Source organism: Neofelis nebulosa, chromosome 2, assembly GCF_028018385.1.
Source record: "Neofelis nebulosa isolate mNeoNeb1 chromosome 2, mNeoNeb1.pri, whole genome shotgun sequence".
Lineage (NCBI taxonomy): Eukaryota > Metazoa > Chordata > Mammalia > Carnivora > Felidae > Neofelis > Neofelis nebulosa.
The window spans coordinates 192,116,324-192,131,407 of record NC_080783.1 but is presented as its reverse complement, the minus strand read 5'-3'; the positions used below and the strand labels follow the sequence as shown (position 1 = coordinate 192,131,407).

General features: G+C 53.4%; 1 protein-coding gene across 13 annotated transcripts in view; it reads left to right on the top strand.

The window, feature by feature from the left end:
* Positions 1-4,677: 4,677 nt before the first annotated feature.
* MACF1 (microtubule actin crosslinking factor 1) overlaps positions 4,678-15,084 on the top strand; it is a 335,119-nt gene continuing 324,712 nt past the window's right edge. For 6 of the 13 annotated variants that reach the window (XM_058717974.1, XM_058717969.1, XM_058717975.1 and 3 more), the window contains exon 1: positions 4,688-4,922. In XM_058717974.1, coding sequence (XP_058573957.1) covers positions 4,703-4,922 — 220 coding nt within the window. In that variant the 5' untranslated portion in view covers positions 4,688-4,702. Of the gene's footprint in view, positions 4,923-15,084 lie in introns of all 13 variants that reach the window. The other 7 variants (XM_058717965.1, XM_058717978.1, XM_058717958.1 and 4 more) reach the window with 2 other exon arrangements.

Below are 15,084 nucleotides of genomic sequence, written 5' to 3'. Positions count from 1 at the left end.
GGCTTCAGACAGTAGAGAGCAAAGGCTACAGCATGAGGTTTAGAGAGAGGCCTGGGCTCTAACCGGAGCCCCAACACTAGTTTGCTTTGTGGGCATCAGCAAGTCCTTTAATCTCTCAAAGTCTCTGTTTCCTTATTTGTAAAATGAGAATAATAAAATTACCTACTGCACGGGGTTCTGGGGAGGATTTAACAGGACAATATACACAAAATTCCCCGGGGGCATTGCCTAGTGAAATTTAGCAGAAATTTAGTAATGGTAGTTCCTTTCCTTTATTTAACATGGCAGAATGCATGCAGACAGAAATTTAGAAGGTTTCAGTGGGTGGAAATCCCCCCTTCCCCTCCCTACTGTTCCTTTCTGGGATCAGAGCTTCATTACCTTTTGCTGGGACTATTGCAATAGTCTTCTAGCATAACCATCCACACCCATCTTGTGCCTGTCCCTGGGTTACTTTCAGTCTTCTGCTTTCCACCTCCCTTGGCTGCTCATAACCATAGAATTTAGACCAAATTTCTTAGCTGGAAGTTCAAGGGCCTCTGTAAGTTGGTCCCACCCACATCTTCCTAACCTTTACAGTGAAAAAGAACCCAGAACATGAATTCTAGTCCTGGATTGGCTACTTTCTTTCTAGATGACTGAGTAAATTATCTAGTCTCAGTTTCTACATTCAGAAATTGAAGATCATAGTGCTGCCTCAAGGGATGCACTGTGATTTATATGCTCTATCTTTACTGCTAAGCCCAGTGGAGTCAATGGGAAGGGACCAGATGCAGCTTGCTCATCACTGTATTCTTAGCACTGAGCCTAGGGCCTGACACATGGTAGACGTTCAGTATCTATATCTATATCTGTTGAAAGAATGAACAGGATTGTGAGGATTAGATATGGCATGACCCAGGAAAAGCACCTTGCGTGGTCCCCCAGGAGGCACGCCCAAATAGTAGCTGTTGCTATGCAGGTTACTAGTGGAGTGACTTTAGGCAAATACCCTCCCTTCTCTGAACATGTTCACTTATCTGTACTATGAAAGCACTGAAGGCATTCCTGGCTCTTATTTTCCGAAATACTAGGCGGAGCATGCAGAAGCAGCTCAATAAACGTTTTCTCAGTGGGTGAAGCCTCTTCTAAGGCTCTAAATGGTGCTGTCTAAACAAGAGTCTGTCTGAGTTGCCTCCTGGGGCCTGGTTCCCCTCTGCCCTTTACCCCGTGGGGAAGATGGGGCCTCCTTCTGGTCCCTCCTACATTCGGAGCCAGAAGCCCAGCGGGGATGTGGACTGGCTGGGCGCTCTCCGGAAGCGGGAGCAGAAGCCCCAGGAGCAGGGAAAGAATGTAGGTTTAGGGGAAGCGGGCAAAGGGGGGCAGGCCGGGGAATGGGCCATTCAAGAACCGGGTTCGACTGAGAGGCAGCCAGGCAGCCAGGGAGGGACAGCGACTCGGGGACCGGCGGTGAGGAGCTCCAAAGGGGCGGGAGCGTGAACCAGACCAGGGTCAGCGAGCGGCCGCGGGGCCGGGGCGGAGAGGGCGCTGGAGCACTGGGCGGGGAATGTGGGGGTGTGAGTTGGCCCGGGGACCCGGCGGCCGCACGGGAGGAGTTGCGGGGGGGTGGGGGGGAGGAACACAGAGAGAGGCCCGGGGGCCGCAAGAGGACTCGGGGGGGGGGGGCAGTGCGGAGGGGGCGCCGGGCTGCGGCCGGGCAGGGGCGCGCGGGGAGCACGGCAGCGGCAGCGGGTGGGGTGCAGGGCGGGGGGAGCGCGCATCGGGGGGCGGGGGGCGGTGTCGGCGCCGGGGGTGGGGGAGCGGGTTGGGCGGCTGCGCCGGCTCCGCTTCAGCCGCTGCCGCTAGGGCGCGGGGGGCGGGGGGCTCGGCGCCGCGAGCTCGGCCATTGTGGGAGCCGCTCCCCTCGGCTCCGCGGCGCTCCCCTCCGCTGCGCTCCCGCCCCGGACGCGCCCCGCCGACGCCGCCGCCGCCTTTGCTGCCGCCGCCGGCCGGTCTCCCCTGCTCGGGCTCCCAGGGTAAGGCGCGGGGCGCGGGGCTGGCTGCAGGCTCCCTGCCTGTCCGCGGGGTGCGCGGCGGCGGCGGCGGGGCGCGGTGCTGGATGCGCCGGGCGGCCGCGCCCGAGTTCGGGCGGCCGGCGGCAGCGGGAAGGCGGGTTGACAGGCGTGGGCATCGCGGCCGCCGGGGCCTCGCACCTGCAGCCCCAGCGGTCGGGGCGGGGGAGCGCCGAGCGCGCGGAGCGGGGGTCTCCCCGCGTCGGGCGCTGCCCGGGCCAGAGGGAGGCGTGTTCTCCGGGAAGATGGGACGCCGAACCCTCCCCTGCGGACGAGAGAGCTGCGGGAGCGGCCAGGGCCGGGTGGGGAGGACGCTTCCCAGCCTCAGGTCTCCACCACTGGCCCCGGCGCCCGCTCGGCATTCGGTCGCGCGTCCGCATGGCGCGGCCCCGCTCTTTGTCAGCCGCGCGCGGCGGGCACGCGGACCCACCCGCGGCGCCCCGGGCTCCCGGGCGCGCCCCTCCCCCACCGCGGGGAAGGGGTGGAGGTAGGGTGGGGAGAGGGGCGGGGGTCCGCAGCGGGCGAGCGCCAGGCAGGTGAGGTTCCCGTCGCGCACCTGGCCTACGGCCTTCCGAGTGGTTTGGGGGCGTGGGCGCGCTCTCCTGTGAATCGAGGGTTGATGGAGTGACTCAGGTTACCGAGGGGGGAGGCGAGAGCCCCGAGGTCAAACAGGTGTTTGGGAGGGTCGGCAGACTGACCAGGGTGGAGGCGACGAGGGAAGGTCTCCCCGGGAGGGGTCTGGGACCAGCCTGCCTTTGTAGTAAATGGGAGTCTTGGGGAGGAATGGGCGGTTCTGGGATGAAGCAGGTGGCCTGAGAGGAGGGGCGTTTTCTTGGCCCCTGCCGACGCTAGGGAAGGAAGCGCGGCCTGAATTTCCCCCGAGGCGGGGGCAGTAGCTTCAGCCCCCGACCTGGCTGTAAGAGGTAGGAGGCGGGCACCAGAAGTAATTGCGGGGAGGGGGTAGGTGCTGGATAAAAGGCAAAGCTGTGCCAGGACCTGGGTCCTTTCCTTTCTGCCTTCTGTGGCTGGATTCCTTCTTGATGTTCCATGGGAAGAGGGCCCAAATGCTGCTGGCACAGGAGGTGCCCTGGCAGGGCTGTTCCGTCCACCGGAGGTTGCTTAGAGGCCTTCAGCACCGTTTAATGTTTCTTTTGTTATCTCTTCACATTCTGTGCTTATGGTGGGGAACCCCCAGAGCCTGTCTCTGCCCCTTGCTGCCTCCATGCTGAGGTTCCCAGAATCCGGGAGGAGCTGTGCCCAGAGACCCATGGTGTCTGGCCATTTAGGCCACCTCACGGTCTCCAGACAGCCCTCATAAAGGAAAGGTGACAGTCTCCTGCCCTCCCTGGACCCTAGAGCCAAAGAGAGAGCTGGTTATCGGGCTGCATTTGGTCCTGCAGGGAGGTGGTAGCTGAAGGCATGCACCATCCAGGCTCTGATGAGGCTGTTGGGGTAGTGGTCCATGGGTAGCAGATGGTTCTGGGAAGTGAGCTTGGCCTTGCTGAGGGTCGGCTGCCCAGTCGACTGGCTGGTGGAGCCCAGCTGGCCCCAGGGTGGTTATGTTTCCGTTCAGATCTCTCCACTAGCTAAACTGACCAGAAAAACTGACTTTCTGTGTCACCTCCCCCACCCCCATGCTGTGCCACTTATTTCCACAACAGCCCTTGGAAAAAGCAAACAAACATTTTATCTAATGCCTCTTATGTGCCATGTGTGGTGCCAGCCAGTTTTATATTTGCATTTCACTATGTTCTTAAGACATCCTCTCAGGTGAAATAATTACCCCATTTTGCAGATGAGGCAGCCGAGTCCCAGAGAGGTGAAGTGACTTGCCCCAGACCACACCAGTTGTAAAGTGGCCAAGCCAGAGTTTATCCCCAGGTCTGTCTTACTTAAAGTTCAGTACTTTTTCTATTAGATGTGCCAGAGATGGAATGGGAGAAATTCCTGTCTATTCTAGCTCATGCTTTGTTTCATGCCTGCTAGTGAGAGCGTGCCTTCGCTTTTTTAAAATACTTCCCATCTGCTGCCCCATTTTTATCCTTATAACATTCCTGTGAGGTAGGTCGAACAGGAATACAGTAATAGATACTGTTCATTAAGTGCTTATTGGACACCATGCACTGTTCAGCGCTTTACCTCCCTTGTGCCTTGCAAACAACCCTATGAGGTTTATGTGCTATCATCACCCCCATTTTATAGATTAGGATGCTGAGGTTCAAAGAGGTTAAATGGCTTCCCCAGGGTAGAACTTAAATCCATGTCTCTGGATCTATGGGTCTTAAAAGCTCCAAATGTACCGAGTAACAATAATAGAGGTTACTAGGAATGGGAGCTAACTTTTACGGAATATTTTCAGATCTGTGAACATCTTCAGGTATATTATGTCAGGGGATTTCTCTAAAGTCTTGTGAATTAGTTTTGCCATGGTTTAGCATCATCCCATTTTCCAGATGAAGCAACTGAGCTTCAGGGGGTAAAGAGGTCAAGTCAGGGGCAGAACTGGGACTAGACCCTCTGCTTCCCAAGTGTCAGTGTACCTCATGTGACCCGTTCCCGTTCCGTCTGTTCACCCGCGCTCCTCTCTCCTACAGATCATCTCTCCCTGGGCTCCCAGGCCCAACCCCCCTGCTGCAGCCCCTGCCTGGGCAATGTCTTCCTCAGATGAAGAAACGCTCAGTGAGCGGTCCTGCCGGAGTGAGCGGTCCTGCCGGAGTGAGCGGTCTTACAGGAGTGAGAGGTCAGGGAGCCTGTCTCCATGTCCCCCAGGGGACACCTTACCCTGGAACCTGCCACTGCATGAGCAGAAAAAGCGGAAGAGCCAGGACTCGGTGCTGGACCCTGCGGAGCGGGCCGTGGTCAGAGTTGCTGGTAAGAGAGGCCCGAGTGAGTGGGGTGGCAGGGTGCAAGGCAAGAGTGGGCCGCTGGCTGGGGGCGAGTGGTGGAGGGGTCCTCCTCAGGGTACTCTGACAAGCCAGCTGGAGTCCGCTTCGGCATTCCTGTTGTTGGAAAGATCATGGCATAACCTTAAAGAAAAACTTGAGAGGGTAGAATCTGCCACTGCTCCTCCCTGCGTGCTAACAGGGGACCTGTTTCCATTTTTGCATCTTCTCTGCCTCTGTCCCCGTGCAGTTGCCTTCATAGCTAGCTTACGTACCATTCTGGATCTGGATTTGTTTCACTTACTCTTCTATCCAAATGATTTTCCATATTACACTTTAGGCTTTACAGTTACCATTTTAAAATTTTTTTTTTTTTCCAACGTTTTTTATTTATTTTTGGGACAGACAGAGACAGAGCATGAACGGGGGAGGGGCAGAGAGAGAGGGAGACACAGAATCGGAAACAGGCTCCAGGCTCCGAGCCATCAGCCCAGAGCCCGACGCGGGGCTCGAACTCACGGACCGTGAGATCGTGACCTGGCTGAAGTCGGACGCTTAACCGACTGCGCCACCCAGGCGCCCCTACAGTTACCATTTTTAAAGGCTGCGTAACATTTCATGATGTAAAAAATCCTACTCACTTTCTACTTTTTCACCATAACAGACAATGCTGCAGAGAACATCTTTATGAATAATAACACTTGACTTTTGTTGAGTTATTTCCTTGGGCTGAGTCTTTGGAGAGGGCAGTTTCACTCACAATGCTTTCTGAAAATGTGGTACCCACTTAGCCTTCCTGCTGGGAGAGGGCTGGGGCCGCCTGCCGTAGGAGATGTCTGCTTCTCCTTTGCCAAGTAGCCGAGCATGCAGGGCAGTGGTTACAAGGACAGGCTTCGAAGTCAGAGGGATAAGGTGCCGGACGGGTGGCCCTGCTACCAGCCAGCTGTGTGGCTCTAGGCAAGTCTCTTTTCCTGTCTGAGCCTCCCTTTCCTCGGCTTAAGAATGCTTCCTGTACAGAGCTGCCTTGAGGATGAGATGAGATAATGTATGTAAAGCTCTTAGCACGGGTTTCTGGCTCAGGAAAGGGTAGGGTTGCAGAGTACTCCCTCTGCTGCTTCCTGCGAGGGCATCCAGGGCTGCCCCTGTGGGTTGTGCTCCATGTTTCCACAGGCAGCGGGGCCAGAGTGCAGATGGAAAGCTAGACAAAGCAGTGCTGGCAGCTAGTTCAGTGACATCACCCAGCTTCATTCCATCACCTAGGCCTGTCCTGCTCCCTCTTTTGTATCTCTCAAGTAGTGCCCCCTGCCCGCCCCTGCTGTGTCACCTTGCACCCGGACCTTCCAACCTCCAACTCACAGTTCTCCTCCTCCAGTCCTGCCCCTCCTCCATGTGACTAACAAGAGTATTTTGTTCTAACATGAGAACCTGATCCTGTTACTCAGCTGCTTATAAGCCTTCTTTGGCTCTTCATTGCCTGTGGAATAGAGGCCCCTCAAAGTCAGGCCCCTCTTGAGCTTCACCTTTTGCCATCTCTGCCTCTAAGCACCTTGCTGCATTGAGCTGCACCTTGATCCCGAGAGGTGTGCATCTTGCAGGATCAGACCTCCATGCTTTAGCTTTCTTCTCTGCAAGGCACTGGGAACCACCTCCCCCTTTTTTAAGTGCTGCCTCCTCTGTCCCCAATGCCCCCCGGAGGTATCCAGAGCTCCCTCCTCCGCTCTGGTATTCATACTTTTCCCTCCCCTGTGTTCCCTTGTACAGTATGGCAATTATCCCCTTTCGGGGGAACCCTCCACTCCCTCAGGACTGTTAGCAATGCTGGACCGTGTCTTGCTCATGTTTTTGCCCCCAGCTGCTTGCATGGGGCCCTGTGCCTGTTTGGAGATCAACCAGCATTGAATGATTGAATGCAAGGAGCGTTTCGAGGAGAATATGTGACAGATTGTGATCCAGGAACAGGCAGTGGGATGTAATGGAAAGCTAGACAGGGAGAGGGTTATGTGGGCTCAAATAATGAGAGAAGGGTTTTAGCAGAGGGTAGACTTGCAAGGAGGAAACCTGGCTGGAGAGTTTGCACTCCTTCTGTGGGCAACAGAAAGCCCTTGGAGAAAGGTCTTTGGTCCTTCTCAAGACCTTTGGGCCTGTGGCATCAGCCAGTCCACGGAGTTTCACAGCTGTCTCTAGGATGCAGGAGGGGCTTTACTTGTCTCCAGCCTTGAGAGGCCCCAGCTGAGGGTCCTAGGGATCCACAAAGCTCTCTCCTTCTCCTGAAGGCAGCCTCCTTCTCCTTCCTTATGCCCTCTAGCCCCATCCTCCACCACACATACATACTTATAGGCCCTTTTGTGATGATTTCCCTTTCTGGTCTGCTCCTTGCTCCAAGGGGCCTCACCGGATGTTTTGCCTGCTGTTTAACATCCCAAGTCTGGAATAAAAGTAGAGTGGACTTGAGGGGGCTTAAGGCCCAGGCAGAGTCCCTGAGGATGCTGCTGGGTCAGATGAGCAGAGGGGTGGCAGGCGCTGTGCTGTGTCTCCGGCATCCATGCTGATCTTCTATTCAACCTGATCCTGCCAAATGACTGTCTTGAGGAGGGGGCTGGGCCGGTGAGGCTGAAAATGTGGAGACTGTCATGGTTAAAAATAACTCGTGCGGTGCAGTTGGGCGTGTTTCGTTAGCAGCAGAGAAGAGGCGGGACAGCTGCTTCAAGGCCTGGCTGAAATCTTGCTGTGATTTTGGAACGTGGTGGGGACTCTACCAAGGTAATTTAGAAGGCAGCCTGACTTCTGCGGGGATTGCTTCCTTTGAGGTGCAGGAAGGGCATGTCTGGGAGACCTGGGTGCTCTGAGGCTCTCTGAAGTTAGAACTTTCATCCTGGGAGGAAATGAAATCAGTCTTGCCCTGGAAGCCAGCTGTGGCCTGTGCAATTTTCTCCTCCCCACGGGGTCTGGGTGTGAAGCCAAGTGGGGGTGTCTGCATCAGTCTCACCACATGCAGAGACCTCCCCCTTCCCCTACCCCGTTCTGTGTCCTGTGCTTGGGAGGCCTGATGGGGGAACCTCTGCTGATCACACGTGGCACACTGAGAGGCATGTCAGAGCTGAGACACCTGCTGACCTCAGTCTAAAGTCAAAACAGGTTCTAGGGGCTCCACACGTACTGTAACCCAATTTTTCCCATCCTCATCTTTTCCCTTCAGCGTGTCTCTCTCTTCTTTGCCAGCCCTATTCCCAACTCCTTAACCCTAGCCACATTGCAACAGAACAATAGTCCATTAACAAGAAAGCCTTGTTTCTGTTGATCAGTGTTTTGGTTTACATAGAGATTTCACAATAACTGTGTGTTAGGTAGGACACGTGTTAGGATCTGAGGCCCAGAGGATTTACATGCCTTGCCTGTAGTCACACACCAGTAACTACAGATCCTCCAACTCCAGGTGCATTGCTATTTCCATTTCCTTAGGCAATGTGGGGCAACCAGGCCAGGCTGAATCTTCTGCAGGTGACAATCTAAAAACCTGAGTTGGTCTCAGATTCACCCGAGAGTCCTTCTGGTCACTGCTGGGAGAGGTCTCAAGATCCTGGCCTCTAGAAAAAGGCAGAGACAGAGATCTTGGAAACTTTGCCTCTTTGAAGCCCCCTGGCTCTCTATTGTCAGTGAACAGGAATAGTGATACCCTTACTTATTGGTGGGGGGCAACAAGGAATGGGGGTGCTGTGGAAGGCACGCCAGCAAAGGAGCACAACACCACAGGAGAGGAAAGAAGGCTGTATCTCTTGGAGCTCTGGGGAGCCTGGGGGGGGTGGGGGAAAGCCGGGTACAGGACAGTGTCACACAGCTGTACACTGTACAACTCTAGGGGGCGCCATTCATACTTTCTGTCGTTGTGGATTTGTAGATTTATTATGACAAGTTTCCTGCAGATGGCAGTAAAATGTCTGAAAGAAGGGCTCCTGTTTGGGCTAGGGGCTAGGCTGGGTCCAGGAGGAATTCACCATCCACCATCCTTCTAATACCACATCTTCAGGACCCTCCTTGTTCTTGGCAGCGATATCCAAAGATGACTGAAGATGTGGTCCCCTCTTCATGGAGCTCACTCTAGTTGAGAGGAGGGCAGGGGGAAAAGAAATTACATTCTTGTGTGCGTTGTGAAAGAGGGGAGCGCAGGGACTCAGGGCTAAGGATTGGCCTCCCAGTTAACCAGTAGAAAGCATCCGTAGGATTTGTTCTTGGGGGCCTCTCAGCAGGTGCTGGTGAAATCACATTCCCAACTTACGCTGCAGTGTGGCCTCCTCCAGGAAGCCTTCCCTGATCCCTGCAGCAAGACAGCAATTGTATCTCTGCCCAGCCCTGGTTTCAGTTGGCCTTCTATTAAAGTTCATTGTTTCTGGGTACGTTTCCCCCACCAGACCTGAGCTCAATGTGTCAGGAGTCCCATCATACCCTTCCTGGTGTTGCCCCAGGATCTCATTCTGAGAGTAAGGGCTTTAGAATCTAGAGGCCCCAGTGAGGGCTGGGCTTGCATGCCGGTGTTTGCCCTGCTTTCAGAGCCTAAGCTCAGCTGCTGGAGTCCCTCAAGGGCTTACTTCTGGGGAGACAGCCTTTGAAAGCACATGCGTGGTCAGAGGAAGGAGCCTGCTTCTCTATGCCCGTGCGTCTCTCCTCCAGGATGGAAGCTCTGAGAAGGGGCCTCTCTGCTTGTTCATTCATTCGTTCATTCAATAAAAAAAAAAAAAAATGGATTGGGGTCCCTGGGTGGCTCAGTCAGTTGAGGGTCCAACTTCAGCTCAGGTCATGATCTCACAGTTCGTGGGTTTGAGCCCCACATCCAGCTCACTGCTGTCAGCACAGAGCCCAGTTTGGATCCTCTCTCTCCCTCTCTCTCTGCCCCTCCCTTGCTCGCACTCTCTCTCACAAATAAACATCAAAAAATAAATACAATAAATAAATAAATTTTAAAAATGGATTTAATCCCGGCTGGGTGCCAGGCACCATGGAGACAAGTGGATCTGGAATCAGAAGACTTGGGCAAATTGACTTCACTTCTTAGAGCCTCAGTTTCCTTATCTAAAAAAGGGTGATGATGACATATGCTTTGAGTGGTCATTGAATGAGAGTCGAACGTGTTAGACGAACACGGGTTAACATGCCGGTTACTGCACTTAGCGTGTCATTGTTGTAACTTCTCTGGGCCAACTTGGAGAGGCAGTGGAGTCTCCAGGAAGGCCTGTTTTCCCAGGTGAGCAAGGAAGGGGCTCCAGGCCTCTAAGTTCTGTCCCTTTCTTTTGTTCACACTAGGGCTTTGTCCGAGAGCAGATGGGAGTGTCTTTTCTCTGGCCAACCCATGTTGGGAAGAAGGGAACACAGGGGTGGGAAAGGGTGCCCTAAAAACGATTCCATTGAGAACCCTTATACCAGAGCCACTAACTGCGCTGGCCCCAGGCTTTTCAAACTTTGCCCCCCAGGAGGCTCCTCCCCCTTTCTAGCGTTTCTACTTCCTGGCAGTATCCTCAGAGCCCCATCCCCTTGTGGAGCTTGGCTTCAGTAACGGGAGAGATGAGCCTGAGAGTCCCCTGAAAGTGGGGCAGAATGAATTGTAGCTACACACCACCAGCTCAGCACCAGCTCTCTGAAAGTAAATCTGGGTCACATTAGCTGCAGGGATGGAAAGTGACCACGTGGGCAGAATTTTGTGCAGGCAGCAGAAAAGACAGCCAAACCGTCTTTTCTCTGAGGCTCAGGGTCTTTGTGGGACCCCAGCTGGTGAGGGAAGGTGGTTGCCACATCGCAAGGTGTCGGCTTTGTGCCGTTGGTTTCCCAGCGTGCTTTTCTAGCGACTTCCCAGGTGACACGGAGACAGGTTTGGAATGGCAGTCTGACTCACGCCTTTCTGTTCAGGAGCAGCCAAGGACGGAGGGTAGGAATGTGGAGGATGGACTGGTTAATTTGGGGGCTGCGGAAGGCTGTCATTTCTCTGTCCCACGGGGTTAGAGACGAGACGCCACCAGAGGAGCTGACTGTGCAGCGGAATCTAGGGCTGCACTGTCTTTTGTCCCAGCGGCCTTCCCCCTGGGAGGAGGACTCTGAGCCTATCTGAGTGTGAGTATTAATAGCCCACCATCACCAAGTAGTGCGATCCTGAGCCTGGCCAGTTGCTGCGGCTGGGACCTGCCGTGATTTGGCCCCAGCCTGCCTGTTGCCACCTGTCAGGTAGAAGTGGGCCAGCTTCCTGGCTCTGCCTTGGCGCTCCTGCAGGAGCAGAACTGGTGCTCCTGGCTGGAATCTCTGCCCGAACTTAACGATGCTGCTGCAGAGAAGGTCTGGAAGCCCCTGTAACTTGAAAACTCAATGTGGGTGGAAGTTTCCTCCCTCAACTGTGTCCCACCCCTAGCCCAGAAGCTACCAGGCTTTTAGCCTTGTGGTCCAGGGAAAGGTTCTGTCTGGAGCCTGGGTGGGTGTGTCTCCCAGCATGCCTTTCCCTCCTCATTCTCTACTTACTCATTTCCTCCTGTGCTCACTCTTCCATTCATTCGCTCAAGGGCATGGCTTTGGGAGTCAGCTGGAGTCCCCGTTCCAATTCCATCACTTGCCAGTTGGGTGAGCCTGGGGAATTACTAACCTCACTGAGCCTCACCTTCTCACAGTTAAAATGGGGGAGCAGGAGTACCACCACAGAGTCTCGCGGGGTGGATTAAATGAGGTTGTGGGAGTGAGGTGCTTGGCCTAATGCTTGCTATGTAATCAGCGCTGGACACACAGTAACTGTTCTCACTGATATCATTCATTCACTTGTACACCAGTTCACTAATTCATGAATGCATCCATTCATTCCTTTGCTGATTCATCGATCATGCACTTATTCGTTTACCAAATATTTCTAGAGCCACTTTGTGCTAGGCTCCGAATGGGTTTCGGAACCCCACTCCCTCCTGTGCAGGCAGCTAGGATGCAGCCTGAGCTGTGCGCGTTGCAAGCCCGGAGTTCCGAGAAGTTCTGAAAGGGAAGGCCTTTCTCCTGCTTCTGCCCCCACTGCTAGCTTAGCGCTGTGATAGCATTTGATCTGGGACTTGGAAAAGGAATAGGACTTTGCCAGGACAACCTGAAGAGAAAGGGCATGCCCCTGTTGCTGGTTTCTATTCTTGCTCCCCTTTCTTTGGCCTCAGTAGAAAGAAATGAAGGGAAATGAAGAGAGAACCAGCCGGTAGGAGTTAGGAATTAAAGCATTCAGAGGGTGGTTTGGGGATTTGAACTCGACTCTGTCCGGGAGCTCCTGAGAGCTGATGCCAGCTGGGATCCCCTAGTAAGTAATAGTTGGAGAAGCTGCTATGTAGTGAGTCCTAGATGTGTGTCAGGCATTTCATGTTACCATTCAGTCCTCACAGAGCCCTGGGAACTAGTTGCTATTCTCCCTGTGTTACCGAAGAGAGAAGGTAAGGAACTTCAGCGCTGCTGAATGTGTATGGTGCCCCCTGAACACAACACGTGCAATGTGGCCTTTGGAATTGTTCACTGCTTCCTTCAGGTTGGCCTAACTCCAACCACCTGCATTCTTCAGAACATTTCAAACATTTACTAAAGTTGTGAGAATAGTCAAATGAACCCCCGTCACCCAGATTCAAGAATTAGCAATTCAGGGCCAGTCTTATTTCACTCACACACCCCATTTTGGCCTCCCCAGTTACAGAGATGGAAGTTCCAGTAATAATGTCCTCTTGCCACCTCACTTTTTTTTTATTAAAAATTTTTTAAAAACATATTTATTTATTTTTGAGAGAGGGAGAGACAGAGCATGAGTGGGGGAGGGGCAGAGAGAGAAGGAGACACAGAATCCGAAGTGGACTCCAGGCTCCAAGCCATTAGCACAGAGTCTGATGTGGGGCTGGAACCCGTGAACCGCGAGATGATGACCTGAGCTGAAGTTGGACGCTCAACCAACTGAGCCACCCAGGCACCCCGCCACCTCACTTTTAAGCTATTATATTGCTCTTCCCCCAGCAGTAAGTATGTTGGTTTATCTGCTCAGTAGTCCAGTCTGAGCTGGAGCCAGTCCTACTCCACACATTTCCCAGAGGCATCGTGCGGGATTGTGACTTCCAAATGCCAAGGCCCTAGGGGGTGGTGTGTCCCTTCCAGTGTTGCTTACCTGATCCTCTGGTCCTTCCAGCTTGAGGTTTGTGCCCTGCTTACAGAACATGAAGAACTAGGCTAAAGCATGCCTGTGTTCTCTGTTTGGAAATTTGATTTCTGAGGATGGTGTCTGTTTTGCCTAAAACACTTCAAACCTTTGGAGCCTGGATTTGAATCAAGACCCTCCCAGTGTAATTGAGAAAGTACCCTGAAAATGGATTTCAAGGATTCGGTCTTAAGAGACTGAACTTGGGATGCAATAGGATCGAAGTCTTTAAAATCATAGAGGGAAGGAATTTTGGTCTTATGAGAGGGGCACGTGCCCCAGGCCTGCCCCGACGCTGGTGAGCTGTCCCATGTGAGCAGCCACCACTCTCTAGGGCTTCTGTGGGATTTGTGCTCAATTTCCAGGCTGCCCGTCACAGCCCCTTTAGAGGTTTCTGTTCTGAGGTAGCATTGGATGGGGAGATGTTGTTTCCACTGGAGGGGTTAGCCACACCGCCTAATTTGGGGAACCTCCCAATTTCCCCAAAGAGTGCAGACTGCCTACAGCCCTGTTTGGCAGGAACCTCAGGATGAACAGGAAGGGAGGTGGGGTGTGGTTGATCGAGTGGGGCTCACATTAGGCTGTTCCTTTAAGAGAGAAAATAAAATGGTTATATTCACAGAAAGCCTGGGAAATAGCAGAGGGGCCAGGAGCTTTTCTAGCTGCTATTGGTATATTCTGAACGCCAGGTTTGTGCTTAGTGTCGTATGTGCTTTATTTGACCTTATCCTTAAAAGAACTTTAGGAGGCAGATGGGCCATAGTAGATGGAATAGAAACCCAGAGAGTTCGGTAACTTGTTCAAGGTCTCCCAGCCAGTAAGGGGCCACGCCGGGGAACGGCACTAGCTCTGCCTAGGGCAACCCACTGCCTCCCCCATTACAAGGAACAGTAGTTTAATAATAGCTAACATCTGCGCAGCACTTCAAGGTTCACAGAGTGCCTTAACTCCCATTATCTCCACTGTGCCTCAGGAAGCCCCGGGCGGGAGAGGCATTCCACGCCCCTTTGGGACAGCTGCCTATCAGGGGTCCAGCTTCTGCTCATTTCCCCCAGTAAGGATTGGAGATTCTTTGGCATTAGCTCTGACAAGCCACGGGAGAAGGCCTAGGGAGAGGCTGAGGTGGAGAGACTTGGCCAGTTGCTATGGTAACCCAGATGGCTGAGTAACCATTTTGAGGGTTGCCATGGTGACGGGCCGCCTGTGGCAGGGATCTTGTCTTCCTGGGTGGCTGGCACCATCCAGACCTCTTCAATGAGTGATGTTACACTTTCTGAACAGAAGAGGGCAGCATGATGGTGGGCAAAGGCTTCCTACCACAGAGGGGACTGGGAAACTGGAGGCAAAGCTTAGTTAAGTGTTTCCAGGGGCTGGGCGGAAAGGGAGTTTGGGCTCCTGTTTGTAAGGTTGGTGGGATGGGTCTGGAGGCAGCTCTCCTGAGACTAGAACTGGATGATTTTCTTCCAAGATCTTGCCAAAGGAGAGGGCTTAGGGCAGCCCCTTCAGTGTCTCGGTCCAGCTACTATTTGGGAATGTAAGAGGTACAGGAGACAGCTTACCCCTGCGAGGAGGAACAGAGCTCTTGCACATACTACTAGCAAAAAATTTATTTATAAAGCATCAATTAACACATGTAAATTAATGCAGCATGAGCCAAGCTGAAGAAGTGCTGGGAGTAAACCTTCTAGATGTTGGAGGAGGAACACTAGCAGAAGGAGAAATAATTTTCCACTTTCCTCTTTCTTCTCTGCACCCGAAACCATTGGCCACTGAGTGGACACTGAATTGGATTCTTAACTGTCTTGAATCACAGATCAAGCCCATACCCTCCACCCCCATGTGTCGTCAGTTGAGGCATCCATGCCTTCAGCAAATACTTATTGAACATCTACTAGGTACAAAGCATTGTGTTGGGTCCTATGATGAGGGAAGATGAAATAGATGTTTCCGCCTCAACGAACTTTTGAACCAGGACGTTTAA